Genomic DNA, 21543 nt, shown 5'->3' with positions numbered 1-21543 from the left:
CCCCCAGCCTGCCACCTTTCCTCCGTTGCACACTCTCACTCCTTGGCATCCCATACAGCCTGTGCTTTAAAAGTCTGCTCCTCAGATCCCTCTAATGCCACCACTCACCAAAAGATAATGCTCTGCTGCACCCACCTGTGCCCCTTGAGCCCTCCTTTGTTCACCTTTATGCTCACCTTTGCCCGCCGATGTCCATCTATGCCACCTGTACCCACCTGCCCCTGTTCCCACCTTTGCACCTGGAAACAGCCCCTCAGATGGGTTTGTACATGGGCTGCTTGTGCAGAGCATCCTGAGAAGAGCAGAGGTCACTGGATCCATGATCCTGTCTCCTAATCTTTTCTTTTCTTTTTTGTTTGTTGAGGTAGTGTATCACTCTAGACCAGGCTAACATGGAATTCACTATGGAGTCTCAGGGTGGCCTCGAACTCCCAGTGATCCTCCTACCTCTGCCTCCCGAGTGCTAGGATTAAAGGCGTGCGCCACCACACCCAGCCTGTTCCCTAATTTTAACTCTCACCCATACCCAGGACTCCAGAGTAATTCAATCCAGACCCCAGGAGCTCCCACCTAGGCCAGGTTCTGCTGTGGTGCATGCCTGAGCTCCACCCCTGCAGGGCAAAAAGTCCTGCTAAGAGTTCACTCATTGTTGGGCTCCTCCATAGACCACAAGCCTCCAAAGCCACTGCAACTTCATCCCCTTTCTGCTCCGTGACTCCTCCATACCTGATGGCCTTTCCAGAGTCCCAAGGGTAGCCCACATCACCCCACCTTCAAAACCCAGGCATCCTTCAAGCCCATTCAGTCTAGACAGCATGATCATCTAGCCCCTCACAGCGGAGCCCAGGTGGACATCTCCTACCCTCATTGCCCCTCTTTCTTGGGCATGCGCCCTGGCTGGCAATATGACAGAAACTCACCTGTTCACTACATGGGTCCAAGGGTCTGTCTCCCCTGCAACCCAGGGCTGTCCATCTGACTGGTAGCTGTAGGCTCACCTGAGAGGAAAGGGGACATTCCAGGATCAGGGGGTGCAGCGGCAACACCTCCTTATTCTTGACCTTGCCTGTCCAGAAGGAAAGTGGGGCCTTCCCAGGATAGACAGCAAGCCTGCCCTTGGGCAGAGACCAAGTCCTTGAACCCCAAACAGGTATCTTATCATGTACTCATTAGCCAGGGTAGAGGCTATATCTTCTGGGAAAATCTGTCCTCCGTTTCCTGAGACATCTTTGGGGCACAGGGGGATTTCAGCCAACTTCTAGCAAAGAGGAAAGATACACATGCAGAGGACGACCCCCTCCCTTTACCCACCTTGGTCTTCGGGGTGGCCCTCATGCCATTCTTCTCTGGGAAGAAAGGCCTCGCTGCGTGAACCAGGAGACCCCAAAGACCTGCTCGTCTTTGAGGTCTCTACCAAGATGGGCATTGGGGGCCTGGCGTTCTCATGGAGGAAGGAGTTCAGCTTCAGCATGTGTCCTAGGAAAAGAGGTATCAGCAGGGCCCAACCTGACTGGAGAGAATGGGGCGGCGCAGGGTGGCCCGCACTCACTCTGTATTGCTGACTCACAAGCCTGGCTCACCAGCTGAAAAATGGTGGTGAGGGACTGTGGCTCACCCTGGAAGAAGGACATGGCTTTGAGACCCACGGTCAGTGCCACTAGGGATGCCTCAAACACCAGAGAAGATCCAAATCCCCTAGACTAAAGCCTCACCCACCTTCTCTCCTCGTTCCCCTTTGGGGCCTGGCAGCCCCTGCAGTAGGAGATAAAAGAACAGAGCCATTAGTACAGAGATGAGAAGACACAGGCATGGTGACAAGTGGCAGCCTGTCTCCATGCAGATGTGGGTAGGGGTCTACACACAGGCTGGTGTGGAGCCAAAGCCCAACCCAGCTCCCAAGTCCTAGGAGCACATGCCTTCAGCTCTGCCACACGGCAGGCAAGTGAGACTCACTATGCCTCAGAAGAGAAAGTTCCCAAGTGTAGCTGGAAGTAATAGCTGTGTATCTGTGGATCTGTGCTAGGGGACAGGAAGGGGAGGTGGGAGGATCCGTAACAACTGAGACACTTCCTAGAAATCAGGCATTCCTCCAGCCCAGAGCCCAAGCTAAACATTCCTTCCCATCACCCTTCATTGTTCTCTAGCTGCCCCTGCAGCATGGAGCTTACTCAAGGGCCTATGAGGTATTGAAGCACCCCTTGCCTGAGGTCAGGCAGCTCCAGGGTTCTGGATCCCCAAAAGTCAGATGATTCTCTTTCCCAGTTCTGTTCCCTCCTAGAAGCCACAAGGAGCTTGGAACAGGCCAAGCAGGAAGCTGCAGCACATGGACACCTGTGTTGCAGCCCCAACCCTCGCTGGACGGCTGGGACGGGGAGACTTACCGTAGGTCCCACAGCCCCTGGGGGCCCTGGCTCCCCATTGATGCCCCTGGCCCCTGCAAGGCCCTGGAGCCCCTGCAGAGAATCAGATGCAACATTTGAGCTTCTAGTGAGCCTGCACCCCAATCCTGGCTCCTGTCATCATGGTGTCCCACAGAGGCCAGACCCATTATGTTGATTCAGGCTGTTTATCATGTTATCATGTAGCCTTGTCCTCCTCCCCAACCTGCTACAGGTCCTAGTCCCTAAATCAGGACCCCTCACCCAGTGCCCAGACCAGATCTCTCGTCACACACCCAGAACAGACCACCACCCCTCATCCAGCATCCAGAGCAAACCCCCACTTGTTACCCAGCACCCAGAGTGACCTTTACCCCTCATCCAGGACAGAACCCCACTTCTCTTGCTCATAATCCAGAGCAGACCTATCACCCCTCATTCTCCACCCAGCACCCAGGAAAGACTTCACCCTTTGCCTATCCTTCCTTATTCTGCCTGTTTGTGACCCCTGCTGGGTGGGATTTCTCCCCATCCCAGAAGGTGGTCCCTCTGGCCAGTCCCCACTGGGTTTTGGCTGCTGGCCTGAGGGGGAAATAGGCTCATAGTCAAGATTCCATAGGGCTGGAGAGGAGAGGTCCTCCTAATGTGGGTGAGCCTCAGCTTTTCAGTAGAACTAGAGGGCTGCCTTTGAGGAAGTCTGACAGTTGGAGCGACAGGGCTGGGTCCCTATCCTCATAGCCAGCCTGGCTGCCTTCACCCCCACCAGGTCCAGCCAGAGCCTCTAGCACCCTTGCCTTATATGGTCCATTACAGGCATTCTAGAGCTACATAAGGGCTTGACTCCATAGAACCCTTCCCTGGCAAGGGCCCTCACTGGGGGGTAGGTGGTGTTCCTGAGCACAGACCCCCCAGGTACTCAGCAGAGCCCTGTGGAAGATTCCAGCAGGAGTGAGGCCCTCCTCCAGATCACTTTCTGATGTGTTCTGGACAGCAGCAGATGGTGCTAAATCCCTGCCCAGATCAGCCACCCAGATCCAGGTAGCCCCAGTGATTCCAGACAGTGCCTACCCTGGGGCCAGGTGGTCCAGGCAAGCCAGCAGGCCCCTCCAAGCCTCTCATTCCCTGAGGAGGAAAGGAGGAGAGATGAACTGATAAGAGGGTTCATACTAGCCCACACCCTTCATGGTGTCTGCCCCTCCCTCAGCAGTCCCTGGAACACTCTTACCACTGGGACCTCTCTATCACTCACTCAATGCCTTTGGGGTCTAGAGCCAATGCCTCCCCAAGAAGGTGACCACTCAGAAAATGAGGCCTACGCTTGCTCTAGCTCTGACCAGAGGAGTCTCCAAGCTGTTGCTCCTCACCCCACCCCCATGGTGACAACAGTTGTTCCTGGTATGACCTGGGCGGCTCCTTCTCCTGGACAGGACATATAATGTGGGGCAGCCAGAGCCTCAGGTAGAGTAAGAGCCCCTGTCCCTTTCCACTCCCACAGCCTCTGTTCCCAGGTCTTATCTGTCCCATTCTGCACCCTCTGGGTGCCCAGAGCCAGTACCTTTGGTCCCTGGAGGCCAGCTCTCCCAGGGGTACCTTGCTGGCCAGGGAGACCCTGGAAAGAAGAGAGATGGCCAACAAGGCAGGAGTCAAGGTCATATGCATAGGTGGGCCCTGCCCATATCTCTGCCCTGCCATACCCCTGACCACAATACCTGCAAGCCTGGGAGTCCACTGTCTCCCTTCTCTCCTTTGACCCCTGGTGGACCCTGGAGGGGAAGGCAGACTGGGCAGCATAGAGGAGGAACAGAGGGGAGGAAGTAGGAGTGGGGTAGTACCTACCATGGGCCCCTGGACTGTGCGGCCGTGGTTCCCTGGTGACCCCTGCTGACCTCCAGGGCCTTCAGGTCCTGTCTGTCCAGGTGGCCCTGGCTCTCCCTAAAGACACAGGGGGTATTGTGGGGACTGAGAAGGCATGCATACTGATCCCTACTGTTTACTGCCAGCCCTCAGCCCTCTGACTGTCACCCATGGCTTTCAGATCAGGCCATAGGCATCTCTACTAGAAGGTAGAGGTCTCATGTGCCCTCATGCCCACCCTGGATGGATCCTGGTGTGACCTCATCTGCGGGGTCCTCTGCTGGTGTTTTCTCCAGAGCCACAGGTGAGAAAAAATTGAGCCAGAATGGGAAGTTAGTTGTCCCACTCTGCCCCAGGCCTCTCATACCACTCTGGCTCCAAAGGGGCTAGAGAGAGAGTGTGTGCAAAAGTCCCTGGGAGGAGAGAAGGAGCCAGTTGTCTGATATATGGGGGAGAAGAAGACATCTACGAAAGCTCTGACTCCCAAGCACCAGACACAGTTCTCACTGGACATCCAAGCGCTAAGGGACAGGTGGCTTCAGTACTGTTTAAACTAACATTGGGGTAAAACATGCTTCCAAGCTATTTTTTGAATTAAGCAAATCAATGTTCCAAACACGATACCATGAACTTCTCAGTCTTATTAATGCACAGCCATAAATAAAATGCCAGCAAACAGAGCACTGCTATATGCTACATAGTGACAAAGACTCAGGAGCCCTGCTGGCATCTTAATGATGCAAGAATAGCTAGCATCTGGGGAAACACCAAAATTAATAGCAAGTAGCTCTAAGAAGAAAATTGTTGGAGCTTGTCCAGAACCATTAAACAAATGCAAAATTTTATTTAGTGTCCATTATTAAAAGTTTAAAATCTCAAATAAATTAAGATTAAAGGGATATTACCAACACATGACAAAGAATATTTGTCTAGGTGTCTGAGCTTGCTCTGCATTTGATGATACCAAAGCATTTTTGTTAAGCTAAGAGGAAATTGAAGCTGGGCATGGTGACATACACCTTTTTAATGCTGGCACTTGAGAGGCAGAGGTAAGTGGATCGCTTTGAGTTTGAGGCCACCCTGAGACTACATAGTGAATTTCAGGTCAGCCTGGGCTAGAGTGAGACCTTACCTAGAAAAGAAAGAAAAAGAAAGGATGGAAGGGAGGAAGGAAGAAAGAAAAAGAAGATGAGAGGCTCTGCACCCCTGCATGGTTCTGCAGCAGTTGCCAACACGATTAGGAAAGAAAAGGCAAATAGAGAGCTGGGGAGATGGCTGAGTAGTTAAAGGCACTTGCTTACAAAACTTGATGGTGTGGGTTTGATTCCCCAGTACCCACAGAAAGCCAGAAGCACAGAGTTACTTTGCAGCAGCAGGAGGCCCTGGAGTACCCATACTGACTCACTCTCTGTCTCTTTCAAATAAATAAATAAACAGTTTTTTATATTTTATTTTTATTTATTTATGAGCAAGAGAGAAAAAGGAAGGTAGAGAGCAAGAGAGAGAGAGAGAACGGGAGCACCAGGGCCTCTAGCTGCTGCAAATGAACTCCAGATGCATGTATTACTTTGTGCATCTGCCTTATGTGGATCCTGTGAAATCAAACCTGAGTCCTTTGGCTTTGTAGGCAAATGCCTTAACCACTAAGCAATCTGTCCAGCCCTAAAGCTTTTGTTGTTGTTTTAAAGAAGAAGAGGAGGAAGAGGTGGTGTCAGGCATGGTGGTGCATGCCTTTAATGCCAGGGAGACAGTGGTAGGAGGATCACTGTGAGTTTGAGGCCACCCTGAGACTACATAGTGAATTCCAGGTCAGCCTGGGCTGGAGTGAGACCCTACCTTGCAAAACCAAAATAAGGGCTGGAGAGATGGCTTAGCAGTTAAGCACTTGCCTGTGAAGCCTAAGGACCCCGGTTTGAGGCTCGATTCTCCAGGACCCATGTTAGCCAGATGCACAAGGGGGCGCATGCATTTGGAGTTTGTTTGCAGTGGCTGGAGGCCCTGGCGTGCCCATTCTCTCTCTCTCTCTGTCTGTCACTCTCAAATAAATAAATAAAAATGAACAAAAAAAATTTAAAAAACAAAATAATAATAATAATAATTTTTTAAAAAAGAAAAGAAAATGAAATTAGAGTTATAAACTCTAATTTCAAAGCACAGGGCTTTGCTCTTTGACCATCAGTGAATCCATCCCTGAGATACACACTCAAATTCCTGTGCAGTGCATTCAGGTAGGGCACAGCATCCTGCCCACATAAACTCTAATTGGACACAGAAAGAAGTAATTCTGCATGAGTGTACTCACTTGAACCTGAAAACCTCCAAAGGAAAAAAAAGCACATGAAAATCATTTTTTAAAAATCACAAATAAGGGCTGGAGAGATGGCTTAGCGGTTAAGCGCTTGCCTGTGAAGCCTAAGGACCCCGGTTCGAGGCTCGGTTCCCCAGGTCCCACGTTAGCCAGATGCACAAGGGGGCGCACGCGTCTGGAGTTCGTTTGCAGTGGCTGGAAGCCCTGGCGTGCCCATTCTCTCTCTATCTGCCTCTTTCTGTCTCTGTCACTCTCAAATAAGTAAATAAAAATGAACAAAAATATTTAAAAAAAAATCACAAATAAGACAAGAAAGCTGGAGACAAAAATAACACTGGGGAATAAAATCCTTATGTAAATAATGAGACTGAGGCTGCCACAGGGTAAAGCCCCCACCTTCAATGTAGCAGGAAAGGTGAGATTTAGGGATGACTGTGTGCCCCGTGGGTCTGAGAAGTGGCCTCCCCAGCGTTTCAGGCAGGGGTAGAGCACAGCAAGCCCTTGAGCACACAGGACAGCCTCCTGTTGGGATGCAAAGGCTCAAACTCCACAGGTGTCCCTTGCTCCTAAATTCAGCTACAAACTGAATGTGCTTCCAATAAAGATACCATGTTTCTTGGGCTAAATGGACAAGTGGATTCTACAGTTATAGTGAAATAAGCAGGGAGAGTTGGGAACATTTGATTTAGCTGTCCCTTTGTATCAATGGGAACTGGCTCCAGGACCTCATGATGCCCATATCCATGGATACTCAAGGTCTCTATAGAAAATGGGCAGTATTTCATGGAACCTACACACATCCCTTGTGTCCTTTAAATTTTCTCTAGATTATGGAGACCTGATACACTTGTAAAAGCTCTGAAAACAGTTATCATACCATATTGTTTAGGGAGGATGACAACAAAAGGGTTTGAGCATGCTCAGTACAAATATATTTTTTTCCCAAATGTTTTTGGTGGCTATTGGTTGAATTTGTACGTGAAGTTGCAGGTACGAAGGGCTGGCTGTCATTTATAGTACATGGACCTGGCCAGTGGCCAGGAAAGGCTTAGCAAGACTGAGCTAATGGGCCCAGTGGACAAACCAGTGGCAAGGACAACGTGCAAATGGAAGGTGGGATTACTCAGGGACCCCAAGTGGCTGAGATCTGTTTGGGTTGCAGTTGGCTCCTCCAACCTCTAACCAGTCTGAGGCTGAACCAACACATGTAGGTCAGAAAGATTTGGTAAGTTCCAGAGAAACCCCAAGGATTTATACTGTCTACTCACAGACTTTTAAAGTGGGCAATAAAGTTCAAGAGACAGAACAATGATGTCGACTACACAAAAGTTTTCTTAAAAATCTGCATGGGGGCTAAAGAGATGGCTCAATGCTTAAGGTCACTTGACTGCAAAGCCTGTCAGCCTGGGCTCTATTTCCCACTCACATAAAGCCAGATATATTAAAAAAAAATAGCACATGCATTTGGAATTTGTTTGCAGTAGAAAGAGACCCCAGTGTGCCCATTCACCCATTCATGCTCTCTTCATTCTCTCTCTCTCTCTGTCTCCTCTTTGCTTACAACTAAATTTAAAAAATATTTTGCATTTTTTATGCATGGAAACCCATCAAAAACAAGGCCAAAGCACACACACCAAAAAAAAAAAAAAAAATGGCAAGGGAGCTATAAATCACTTCACAGCTGACTCCAAACAGTGTAGGGCACCCCACAAGGAAGCAAGAGCAAACAGCATGGTGGAACATATTTCCAACAGGAAGATCCTGGCAACTTCCAAAGGGCACCCAAGCTGTTGTCAGAGAAATAAAGATTAAAACCATGGAGAGGGCTGGGAAGGTGGTTAAGGCACTTGCTGGGCAAGTCTGACCACCCGAGTTCAGATCCCCAGGACCCATGTAAAATTAGGTATAAAGTGGCATGTGCATGCATCTGTAATCCCAAACATGCTATGTCAATGGGAGATGGAGTCAAGAGGATCTTGAAGCTAGAGTCTGGTGTTTGAAGAAGCTAAGCAGGAAGAAGGTAAGGACCAAGATCCTGAGGTCACCTCTGACCTTCACACATGGTTCACGGCACATGTGTGCTCATATACACCCATATACACACACGAACATGGGAACCATCATTTTTTCCCACCAGACTGTCCCACATCAACCAGTTATTTAGAGGCAGGCTGGCTCACCATGGCGTTGGAGGGGGACGTCCCTCACTCAGTTTCCAAGGAGCAGTTGATGCTGCGCACACAGCACAGGGCTTTGCTCTTTGACCATCAGTGAATCCATCCCTGAGATACACACTCAAATTCCTGTGCAGTGCATTCAGGTAGGGCACAGCATCCTGCCCACATAGAGTGTAGCACCACCACTCCCTTCCTAATAGTGGAGACTGAGCACCTCATGTCATAGATGGAGGCCTCGCCATGGTGCACACATGGCCTCAGCCAGCTCTGCCCAAGGACACACAGTCCTTTCCAAGAGGTGCTGTCCCAGGGCCAGGGCCAGAGCCAGGGCCTGGCAGGATGGGAGCACAGGTGTGCAGAAGCCCAGGTGGCCTGCAGGGGAAGAACCAGTGTCAAGGCAGGGGAGAGCACATCCCAGCAGGCTCTACTCTGTACATGGCTTGTGACCTGTGCGTGTAGCACTGTGGTCTAGTAACTCATAGACTCAAGCAAGAAGGATGCCTTCCCAAGCTGCTATGGAGGAGCACCACCATTAACTTCCCTCTCCTCAGAGCAAAACCCTTTCCCAGACACACCCACAGACCCTATAGTGCCAGGCCTTTGTCCTGTGTACTGAGACAAGACCTTCAAATCCCAGCTTGAGGAACCCCATCTTGCAGTAAGCTACCATTTAGTTGTGTTATGTTCCAGACTGGAGCAAAACAAGTCATCCTTCCCATGGATGGAAAGTGCTTTCCAAGACTAGCACACCTTCTGATAAGGACAGTATACACAGAAATCTAGCTTTCCCAGGGTTTGGCTTTGCCTGTGCCTTATGTTGTCTGAGCTGTAGCCACCTCTGTGGCTTTAGCTCTGGGTAGTAGCACTCTGAACCACGGTTCACATCAAGTTGGTCACACACTGAGAGCCAGAGCAAGTAGACGTTTGGTAAGCGGAAGCAGGGGAAGAAGAGTGAAGGAAGACACAACACATGGCTTTGGGGAAACACGGCTATCCACATTTGTTCACTCCTGAAGTCATCCCAAACAAACTCACTTTGCTCATCATGATGAGTTTGAACTGTCTGTGCAGATGCTAATTTTGCATTTCCCCAAAGTAACACCACACCCTACCCACAGACCCTGCAGATGGCACTAGTTATGGAGGCTAAACATGTTGGAAACCACTTTGAAAGTCAATTTACTGTTTGCTGCAGACTGAGGCATTGGCACATGTCTATGGAGGGCAATGAAGAGTGAGCTGCAGAGTCAGAAAGGGGCAGAGGCCTCCACTCCATAGGCATCAGCTTCCTCACCTATGCCATGCGAATGACCCTGTCTATGAGAGGGGGTGGGTATAGAGCACAATACAATATTCAAGGCCGATTCAAAGACAGACTACCAGGTAAGATGGTGGCAGGAAAAAACACCATAATACACTCTTATCAACCATAGCAGAGAAGCAGGAGAGACCCAGAGCTTCCAGCAAACATGTAACCAGCCAGAATCAGTTCCCATCATGGCACCAGTCCGGTCCCAGACTCTGGGAAGAGCTACGTGCTTGAGACATAGAAGCAGAACCCAGGTGGGGGGACTATCCACTCACACCAGCCTCCTCACAAAGTCAAACGCCTGAAAGAGAAGACAGCAGGGACCAGCTGAGCTGCTCGTGAGGAAGAGGACCATGGGGACCAGCTATGCAGTTCTGTCACTACTTCAGGTGCCCTCCACAGCCTCCCTTCCCTCAACTGCCAGTTGGCAGCCACTGGAGACCTGGGGAAGAGACTCAGTTACATAGCACCCAGCACAGGCAATCAGAGCAGCAGACCCACTGACCCAGCCAGCCTAGCCGAGCCCACAGCACAGTAAAGAGGGACCCAAGTGGGCGCCTAGCATAGGTGAAACCTAAGCCATCCCAAAAGGTAACAGGGCCTACCTACACTGGGTCAGTACCTGCCCCAAAGCCTGGTATATAGGTCTGCACTGGAAGTGCTAATTGCACCTTCCATGTCAGGGCAGCTTATGTATTAGATCTGGTTGATGGTCTGCTTTGCCATTCTTAAATAAGCTGTATTTTTGGGTTGTCCTTTGTTGCTTCCCAATTTACAGTACCTTTGCCTTCTTCTGTCATTCTTGGAGGCAGGGTCTCACTTGGCCCCAGGCTGACCTAGAACCCTTTACAGACCAGAAATCTCAGCCTCTCAGTAGACAGGATTGAAGGTGTAGGGCAATATACACTCTTAGGGACTTTGACTTTGTTAGACTGCTTTAATACCCACTCTTACATAAATACTCTGTGCTGGTTTTGATTGAATGTGTATATTGCCTGTATTTTGCTCTACCCAGCCTACTAGAATACTTGCATAGCAGGGAAACCCAACACCTAAAGTCACTTCTGTTATGACTCTGGGAGGAATATAAGAGCCACACCTGGTACCTTAAGCTCCTACCCTGAAGACATATAATGTCAAATTTACACATCTAAGAATACTGAAGATAATAAGAAAACCCAAGCATCAAAATAACCTGGGTGGAAAAATCTCTATATTATAATACAAGAAACCCAAAAACCCAAGACAATATAATTCCACCAAAAATTATAAATCTATCAGAAATGACATCCAGTAAGACTGATTTAGATGAAATGCCTGATAAAGATTTCAAAACAATGATTAAGACTGTGTTCAAACCAGCCTAGATGTCCATCCACAGATGAATGGATAATAAAGATGTGGTACATCTGCAACAATTGAATTTTATTCAGTGGTAAAGAAAAATAAAATTATGAAATTTGCAGGGAAATGGATGGATCTGGAAAGGATTATATTAAATGAGGTAACCCAGGCTCAGAAAGCCAAATGTCACATGTTCTCTCTTATATGTGGATCCTAGCTACAAATGTATGATCTGGAACCAAAAATTGGTAGCAGAGGCCCATAAGCAAGAAAAAGGCTATAAGGGAGAGAGGAGAAGGAAGGTCTTAAGAGGATGGTATTGTATATATGTAAGTAGAAGAACAGATTATAGGGAGGGAAAAGGCCTAAGTGAGGTCAGGGGAAGAGAGTGTATAAAAGAAGGGTGGGGGAGGGTCAATCAAAATTCAAGATATTCTGAATAAGACATATGAAAATCTACTTTCTTAAATAATGGTACATTCAGAAGCCATAGATTATTACTAGAAATTCTTCAGTGCCTGGGATCGGATACCTTCCCATGAGTCATTGGCCATGGAAGTCCCTGTTGCCTCCAAAACATTATAGGCTATTGCCAAGGCCCTTGGTTCCCTATGAAAAACAGATGGTAAGACCCTATTGCTGAAAGCAAAATCACTGAGAAATAAAGTTGATGCTGAGCAGAAAAACCTTCTCCCTGTAGTCCAGCCAATTGAAAGCTGGCAAAAGCTGCACTGTATGCAGTATTATGAGAGACAGAAGTCATCAGTGGTGAAAACAGTGGACACTGGAAGCCTCAAGTTTGGCCAGACAGATCAAATGACTAAACAAGTGCAATAGTGACATGTCTGCTCTGGGGGGAACCACCTGTTCTCTAATTGGAATTTGAAGTCCTACTCTATGGGAGGGAATACCTGCCTGGTACTGAAAACCTAATCAAAAGCCTATGGTAGAGGAAGTCATGAGCCTTAGGGGTATAAAGCCTACTCTCGTCTGGATAAATGCATATATTACACTTACCAAATTGCGCAGAAAACACTACACTTAATGGTCATACTCATTTATTAATGCTACTCTCACTTCTGGTTAGAGAAGCTTTTCTTTTCAGATGGAAATGACCACTGGGATGATCCAAAGGCAACATAGTACTGAGAAGAAGGGATGGAGGAGTATCCAGCACTGAAACATCTCACACCCACCAAGGCTCAAGATCCATTGTGGAAGAGGCCGCGGAAAGAATGTAAGAGCCAAAGGAAGGGTACCACTCCTTACAAACAACTGTCTGGACAGAATTTGGCCTCAATATCCAAGACCTTGCAGTGCCTAGAAATACCTACACAATACCCTCATAATAGGAAAAATAAAAGATGATGACATCAAATTAAAAGAGAGATTAATGGAAAGAGGGAGGGGATATGACAGAGAGCAGAGTTATAAAGGAGAAAGTGGGGGAGGGGAAGGATATACTATGGTTTATTGTCTATAAGTATAGAAGTTGTCAAATATATATATATATACATATATATATATATATATATGTTTATATATGTGTGTGTGTGTGTGTGTGTTCAAAGAAATCAAAGGAGTCAAAGAAGAAAACAAACTCCTGAAGGAGAACACAGGAAACCAATTTAATGAAATAAGGAAGTCAATACATGATATGAGTAAGGAAATAGAAATACTGAAGAAAAACCAATCAGAAATACTATAAATGAAAATCACAGTAGGTCAAATAAAAAAACTCTGTAGAAAGTCTCACCAATTGAATGAATGAAGGAGAAAACAGAATATCTAAAGAAGACAAAGTGGCAGATCTAATACAGTCCAACAAAGAGAAAGAAACTAATACAAAGGTATGAATGGAAATTTAAAGACATTCAGGATACTATGAAGAGACCAAACATAAGAATCCATAGAAAAAGAAGAATTTCACTCCAAAGGTATAGTAGGTGTTTTCAACAGAATCATAGAAGAAAATTTCCCCCAAATAGGGAAAGAGATGCCAATACAGATATAGGAAGCCTTTAGAACACCAAACAAAACCAAGAAAGAACCTCTCCTCACCTTATTATAGTTAAACTAGTAAACACACAAACCAAAGAAATGATATTGAAAGCAGAGAGAAACATTAAGTCTCTTCTAAAGGCAAGCCCATCAGGATCACAGCAAATTATTCAACACAAACTTTAAAAGCCAGAAGGGATTAGAATGATGTAAGTCAAGTTCTGAAAGATAACAATTGTCAACCATCCAGCAAAGCTATCCATCCAAATTGACAGAGAAATAAAGGGCATTCCACAATAAAAATAGGTTAAAGGAATATATGACCACTAAGCCAGCTTTACAGAAAATACTTGAAGGGATCCTTCATTCTGAAGAGAAAGGAAAGTACACACATGAGGAAATAGGGAAAAATAAACCATACTTGAATAATAGTTAATACAAGAGAGTATAGGGAAAATAGGAAGCACTACAAAACAAGAAGAGTGGCAAGAATAATTACATACTTTCCAATAATAATAATAATAATTCATAATATCAGTGGCCTCAATACCCCAACCAAAATACACAGGCTTGCAGACTGGGTTAAAAGGCAGGATCCTTCTGTTTGTTGCCACCAAGAAACTCACCCCTCCATAAAAGACAGGCACTATCTTAGAGTGAAAGGATGGAAATAATATTTCAAGCTAATAGGCCTAGAAAACAAGCAGTTGTTGTTATCCTAATATCTGACAGGATAGACTTCAAACCAACATTAGTTAGGAAAGATAAAGAAGGTCACTTTATATTGATTAAAGGAACAATTCAATAGGAAGACATTACAGTTCTAAACACGTATGTACCTAATGTGGGTACTCCCAGTTTCATTAAACAAACACTATTGGACATAAGGTCACAGATAACACCAAGCACAATTGTAGTTGGTGACTTTAATACCCCACTCGCATCAATTGACAGGTTATATGGGCAAAAAATAAACAGAGAGATTTAATCTAGATTAAATGAGGTCATAGAATAAATGGCCCTAACAGATATCTATAGAACATTCCATCCAAATGCTGAAGAATACACATTCTTTTCAGCAGCACATGGAACATTCTCTAAAATAGACCACATGTTAGGACACAGAGCAAATCTTAACAAATGTAGGAAAAGTGAATAATTTCTTGTACTCCATCTGGTCACAATGGGATTAAACTGCAAATCAACAACAAGAAAAACTATACAGCATACACAGAATTATGGAAACTAAATAGTACACTGCTGAATGATGATGGGGTCATTAAGGAAATCAAAAAATTCATAGAATCAGGGCTGGAGAGATGGCTTAGCAGTTAAGGCTCTTGCCTGCAAAGCCTAAGGATGCAGGTTTGATTCTCCAGGTCCCACGTGAGCTAGATACACAAGGTGGCACATGCATCTGGAGTGTGTTTGCAGTGGCTAGAGGCCCTGGCATGCCCATTCTGTGTCTGTCTCACTCTCTCTAATAGATAAAAATAAATATTTTTTAAAATTCATAGAATCAAATAATAATGATAACACAACATATCAAAACCTTTGGCATACAATGAAGGCAGTCCTAAGAAGGAAATTTATAGCTTTAAGTTCCTATGTTAAAAAATTAGGAAGGTCACAAGAAAACAACTTAATGCTTCACCTTAAGGCTTTAGTAAAAGAAGAACAAGGCAAACCAAAAATCAGTAGATGGGCAAAAATAATAAAGATTAGGACAGAAACTAATGAACTAGAAACAAACAAAATAAATAAATAAATAAAAAGAATCAATGAAACAAAGAGTTGGTTCTTTGAGAGAATAAACATGATTGATAAATCCTTAGCAAATCTGACCAGAAGAAAGAGAGAAGAGACAGAAATTAATAAAATTAGAGATGAAAAAAGGCAGCATGACAACAGATACCAAAGAAATTCAGAAAATCATAAGGACATACTGTAAGAACATACACTTTACTAAGTTTGAAAGTCTGAAAGAAATGAATGAATTCCTTGATTTATATGATTTACCAAAATTAAATCAAGATGAGATAAATAGACCTATAACAAGTATAGAGATCAGCAGCTATAAAAAATATTCTCCCAAGCCGGGCATGGTGGCACATGCCTTTAATCCCAGCATTTGGGAGGCAGAGGTAGGAGAATCGCCATGAGTTCGAGGCCACCCTGAGACTACATAGTGAATTCCAGGTCAGCCTGGGCTACAGTGAGACCCTACCTCAAAAAAAAAAAAAAAAATATATATATATATATATATTCTCCCAACTAAAAATGTCTAGGCCTAAGTGGATTCACTGGTATATTTTACCAGACCTTCAAGGAAGAACTAACACCAATGCTTTTCAAACTTTTCTGTAAAATAGAAAAGAAAGAACTACTATCAAACTCCTTCTACATAGCCAGCATCATTCTGATACCAAAACCAGACAAAGACTGAACAAAAAAAGAAAATTACAGATCAATATCCCTCAGGAACATAGATGCAAACCTGGAACAGATCATTCTCAGTGAACTTACCCAATCACAGAAGAAAAAAAAATTGCCACATAGTCTCACTCATCTACAGCACCTAACCTGAATCTACCCAAGATACCCAGCAAGCATCTCATGGACTAGACACTAGGAGGGATGAGGAGGGAGGGGAGGGCATCGAAGGGGTGGAAAACACTAATCTAGACCCAAATGGCAATGGTACCATAAAATTCTACTTCCTAAAAGGCAGACCAAATGGTTGAACCTTCACCAGGCCCTTACAGGAAACACCTGAACCACAAGACACTGGAGAGGGTAGGATCAAGTCTAACCTAAATCCTCTACATCTTCCCTCCCTCCCTCTCCCTCTCCCTCCTCTCTAATTCCTATATATTGGTTACCTTTTTTCCTCATTTTCTTAGGGGGCACTGACCTGTAATTCCCAGTACCAGCATGGGGCTATCACCCACAATGAGATTTTGATCAGAGAAACCTACAAGGTTTTCTAAAATAATGACAGATTTCTGTCAGAGTACTTGATGACCCACCAAAGGTTAGTAGTAAGACCCTATTGCTGAAGACACCATATGCAGCTGACACGTAAAATGGAATGGCATGGCTGGAAGCCAGGAGAGAGTCAGTCCCCAGACAGTCAGCGTGTCTAGTGCCAGAAGGTGCTACATGGGCAACTGGGGGAAACGACCAATATCTGTCCAAGCAACTCATGGTCCAACTACTTAGCAGCAAATAACCAGTTGTGATGCCCACACAAGTGCAATAGTGGAACACAGCCATGGTGGGGAACCAACTGCTCTTGATTTGGCTAACTGAGCCCCTCAGTGGTACAAGACCCATAGCTGGAGCTGGGAAACAAGTCAGAACCATATCTAAACATAAGCCCACTCTCCAATAGCAAGCTACCATCAATCATGGGCTACAAGAGGGCCTACACCTATTAAACTCTCTATAAAAAAAAGTAAGGGCTATCTCATTTGTCCTGGTGCTAACTTACTCTCTGTTGGAGAATCTGCTTCTCTTTTTCAGATAGATGCAGATCCTAAGGAGAGAGCCACCCCATCATACCTCAAAAGGGCCCCGGTTGAAACTAAGGAAAACTGGCGAAACAAGCAAGGTTGCTGTTTACCTGATGAACCGGATACCAGCACAAGGGGGAAGGAGACCAACACAGAGAAAAATGAATGCCTACCAAATCAGAGAGCCAGAGCCCCAGAGGCCCCCAACACCTCATCACTGAAGCAGACCAAAAATGAACCCAACATGGCTCAGGGAAATTTTGCGGAAGAGGGGGCAAAAAGAATGTCAGAGCCATGTGCTTGGTCATGATATGCAGAGACATTTATCATACCAATAACTGTGGGCTACCTCCACAATGCACGACCCATATACCTCAACAAGGAGGGGCCAATGGGGAAGGGGTAGGTCACGGATGAGCCTAATAATGGTACCAAACTGCCCGTAGTTGCAGAATAGAAAACTAATAAAAAATAAAGAAAGAAAAATAAAAATTGAAAAAAATATTGGCAAACAATACAAGAATATATCAAAAAGATCATTCACCTGATCAGGCATGGAGGCACACACCTTTAATCCCAGTACTCAGGAAGCAGAGGTAGGAGAATCACCAAAAGTTTGAGGCCACTCTGAGACTACATAGTGAATTCCAGGTCAGCCTGAGCTAGAATGAAACCCTACCTCGAAAAAAAAAAAAAATCACTCCAAACAAGTAGGCTTTATCCCAGAGATGCAAGGATGGTTCAACATATGCAAATTGATAAATGCAATACACTATATAAATAGACTGAAGGTCAAAAATCACATGATCGGGCTAGTGGGATGGCTTAGCAGGTTAAGTGCTTGCCTGTGAAGCCTAAGGACCTTGGTTCGAGGCTCGATTCCCAGGACCCACGTTAGCCAGATGCACAAGGGGGTGCATATGTCTGGAGTTGTTTGCAGTGGTTGGAAACCCTGGTATGCCCATTCTCTTCCCCCCTCCCTCTTTTTCTCTCTGTCTCTCTCAAATAAATAAATAGGTCCTCCTATCTACAGCGGGAGCCTTCCACTCTGATAGAGCTAGTGAAACGCAGCCTATCTCCTGTGTTCTGAATGTCCTGGGGGACCTACCTCTCTCTGCAGGTCAGAAGCAGGCATACCATTCCTGCCTCCCATGAAACTTACCCTGGGCCCTGGGCGGCCCTGCTCTCCTGGGGTGCCATTTTTCCCAGGAAGGCCCTGTAAAGATGCAGACAGTACTGAGTCCCCAGCCTTGCCTGGGCGCCCAGCCTTACCCAGCTCTGGACTCCTGTCTTTTTTTTTTTTTTTTTGCCGGGGGGGGGGTGGTTCTAAGGGCATTCTAACTACCTTCCCTCTTGCTTCCCCCTTACTGCATTCAGCCAGGTCTGGGGTCACACCCTGCGTCTGTATGGTGAGCCTGTGGACCTCCAAGCACATGGTAGTGTCCTTGGCAGGTGTCCTGCCACAGCTAGCTCTGGAAGCTCACAAGCCTGGAAAACTGGTCCAGGAGCCTTAGGTTTGCAGAGGCAGCTGACTTTGGATCACCCTCTGGGGACCTACAGCTGACCAAGGGGCCAGGACATCTGGTGGTGATAAACTGAACATCAACCCAATACTTGGGGCAGAGTTGCCTACAAGACGCCAGATTACAGCCCACTATCTACCACCAGCATAACCCTGGGGATCAGGTGGGCCTGGGATCACTCCAATAGGGGCACTGGAAATCTAGATTTTCTGCCAAAGAGGGGCCATCATCTATTTGCATGAGAGAAGGCCACACCTAGGAGAGGGAGCCTGGCCAGTGGACAGGAAGGGCTGGCCAGGTTGGGTTCCTAGGCCAGATGGCCACAGCAGAAACCCCAGGAAGCATGAGTGTGCCTCATGTGTGTGGCAAGCCCAAGATCCTGTAGGCTGAAGGTGTGTGTGTAAATCATCTGACCTCTGCCATTGCCAGCAATGTGCCAGTCAGAAGTTGTTGGTTAGTCCCAAGGTAGTGGCCACTTGACTCACCGGGGGACCTCGAGGCCCTGGGGGTCCAGCAGTCTCGGAGGAGCAAGTACAGGCAGAAGGGAAGGCGGGACATGTCTCTCCATCTCTCTGGAAGAAAGAAGACCACTCACTCAGTAAACTTTCCTTAGCTCAAATCTGACCTTAGGGGTCAGCATAGCTCAGAACACCTGACCCCCAAGAAACCCCCAGACCGACCCCCAGAGGTAGGGCATGTGGAGGGGAAGCTGCTAAGCCCTGTGGATGGATCAGGTCCTGGGGCCACTCCCAACTATGTGCATGAGCTCCAGGGCAGGACAGTATGTCCTCACTCTCCTCCCAGGGCCCACCATGGGCTCTTAGGGGACTAGCAAGGACAGCTGCTCAGTTCTCAGGGGCCCTTTACTGAATATGCCTTTGCCTGGACCCACAAAGAACAGCAACCTCTCCCTAAGGCTGACTAGGAACTTCTGGCTGGCACGTTGCTGCCGTTGGCAAAGCTGGGGTAGCCTGTCCATGCCTAGTACATGGCAGCTGCCATAGCCACAGGTGGGCTTCCTGGCTCCCACTACTTCGGGTCTACCAGCCAGCCCCACTGCTGCCTCCTCCAGGAAGCCCACCCTCTTCTTTTAGCACAGTAAGCATCCAGACAGGTCCATCTATCCCAGATCCTGTAACCCTTGGTGGGTGGGCACTCCCACAGTGGTAAGAGATAGCAGCCAGGGCCTCAATGCCACCTACGGATGCAGCAAGCTCACAGCACCGGTCCTTGTCTGCCCAGGCACCGCTGCACACGATCTGCAGCATCTGCAGCTGAAACTATGAAGCAGGGTAGCATTCAATAGGACACTGAGGCAGACAGACCCCACCCAGCCAGGCAGGACAAGCCTAAGCTCACTGCAGCTGAGCTGCTCCGCGGCCCTCTGGCCTTGGCCAGCTTCCCCAGGGTGACGAAGCCAACTGCAGGTGGGCTGCCAGCCTCCCCAATGGGCCTCTCAGCCACCTTCCGACAGTCCACATAGAGTCTGACCTTGGCGCGGCCCACAGCCACATGTACCTACAGAGACACCGCAGAGGGTCTCCCACCCCAGGCCAGGTCAACATCTGTCCCAGCTGCTAGACCAGGCCAAAATAAGCAAAAGAGCCCACCATCTCAGGCCTTGCATCAGGATCCTGACTCCACTATCCCTGGGATTCTTGGAAGCCACCCTCCAGGGCCTAAACCTTTCCAGGGATACCTTCTGCTTCTCCAAGAGAGGAATTTGATCTTTGACCCAAATTAAGATAAAACAACAGGGCATAGGGACATCAGAGTCAGAGGTGCAGGATGGGTCCCTCAGGAGACGTTCTAGTATGCTGGGGGTGACAGGCACATGTAGGGAAGGCCAGGCCAGAGGGGCAGGGTCTGTGGGGCTTTGGCTCCCAGGACCTTGTGGAAGCTTCCGAAAAAAATCTTCCTCGCCTCCTGCAGATCAAAGGTGACCTCCTGTAAGGCTGCCCTGGGATCGTGGTTGAAGTAGGTCAGAGACTTTCTGCCAGCTGCCAGGGAACCAGGGGACCAGATAAGAATGGTCTACAGCTGGGAAGATGGGGCAGTATAGGGGTGGCAGACCCAAGGCCATGCCCAGGGCCTAGGCAGGGGCAAACAGTGCCAAACTGTGGTGACCCTCAGGAGACATGAGTCTTGCCCACTGCTTGGAGAGACCCACAACACCTCCACCTGCCATAGTGTCAAGAGAAGGCGACCCAGGACCCCATCCCTCCCAATTGCCAAGGGTGACATGGGGCCCAGAGTCACCATCCAGCAGAACCCCAAGGATGGGCTGGAAGTCCTCATCTGTAATCTGCCATAGGGCGAAGGCTTCCCGGGTCGTCTCAGGGAGCAGGCGCACAAGAAAAACGATGGTATATTCTGGTGGAAGGGCTGCTGGGTGGATGTCACTGAAGACAAAGGCATCAGGACAGATTACAGGGCACTGGCCTGATAGGGCAATCCCTGCCCCAGGCCTCAGCCATACTTCTGAGGCTTCTCTACCAGCCATGGTGGACCCCGGTCCCACATAGCCACCTCGGCTATGGACAGAGTGTGGAAGCTGCCCTCCACCCAGAGCCCAGACTGACTTCTGCAGCCCTCACTGTGTCTGTTTTCCTTTCTGGAGCTCAAAAGCTGGGGCAGGTAGCTCCCCAGGAGCGTTCACCTGCCCAGGATCCTGGGTTGCAGAGTTAAGGGCCCCTGCCTCAGTTTCCCCATGAGGAAAATAGGTAGAGGAAATTCCCTGCTCAGAGATATCAGGGCTCAACATAGTGTTCAGGGATCCCTGGCCCGAAAAAGTTCTCTGCTTCATGGAGGCCTGGCCAAGACCACGGTGAAGGTCCCCGTGAAAGGTCTATCACACCCTTATGCTCAGTAGCCTGTGGGTGAAGAGGGCACTGGTCAAAGACACTGTAGGTCTCTAGAGCTGCCCTGGGGTGCAAGAACTGGGCACTGGGGGTAATCCATGCCCATGCTGGTCCAGGCTCATTAAGGACAAAGTAAGAGCCAAGAATAGGGTCTTGAGCCACCCAATAAAACTTTTCTTAACAGCTTGTAGTCTCCTATTGACCTTAATGTGCTCTTAGAATGAAAACCAACCAGCAGCCTGAGAGACTCAACCCAGCCACATTCCTTCAATT

At 47.5% G+C, this 21543-nt stretch overlaps 1 protein-coding gene across 1 annotated transcript in view; it reads right to left on the bottom strand.

Moving 5' to 3' along the window:
* Positions 1-253: 253 nt before the first annotated feature.
* Positions 254-21543, bottom strand: part of Col20a1 (collagen type XX alpha 1 chain) — a 42898-nt gene continuing 21608 nt past the window's right edge. The window contains exons 21-36 of the mRNA XM_004669456.2: positions 20669-20811; positions 20300-20409; positions 19769-19927; positions 19612-19689; positions 18895-18981; positions 18049-18102; positions 4215-4310; positions 4088-4141; positions 3934-3987; positions 3447-3500; positions 2382-2453; positions 1717-1752; positions 1550-1616; positions 1312-1476; positions 999-1066; positions 254-292 (exon numbers count right to left, since the gene is read on the bottom strand). Of these exons, the coding sequence (XP_004669513.2) occupies positions 254-292; positions 999-1066; positions 1312-1476; positions 1550-1616; positions 1717-1752; positions 2382-2453; positions 3447-3500; positions 3934-3987; positions 4088-4141; positions 4215-4310; positions 18049-18102; positions 18895-18981; positions 19612-19689; positions 19769-19927; positions 20300-20409; positions 20669-20811 (1336 nt within the window). The remainder of the gene's footprint in view (positions 293-998; positions 1067-1311; positions 1477-1549; positions 1617-1716; positions 1753-2381; positions 2454-3446; positions 3501-3933; positions 3988-4087; positions 4142-4214; positions 4311-18048; positions 18103-18894; positions 18982-19611; positions 19690-19768; positions 19928-20299; positions 20410-20668; positions 20812-21543) is intronic.

Source organism: Jaculus jaculus, chromosome 8 (genome assembly GCF_020740685.1).
Source record: "Jaculus jaculus isolate mJacJac1 chromosome 8, mJacJac1.mat.Y.cur, whole genome shotgun sequence".
NCBI lineage: Eukaryota > Metazoa > Chordata > Mammalia > Rodentia > Dipodidae > Jaculus > Jaculus jaculus.
Note: the sequence above shows the minus strand (reverse complement) of the source record. Positions and strands in the feature narration are given on the sequence as shown.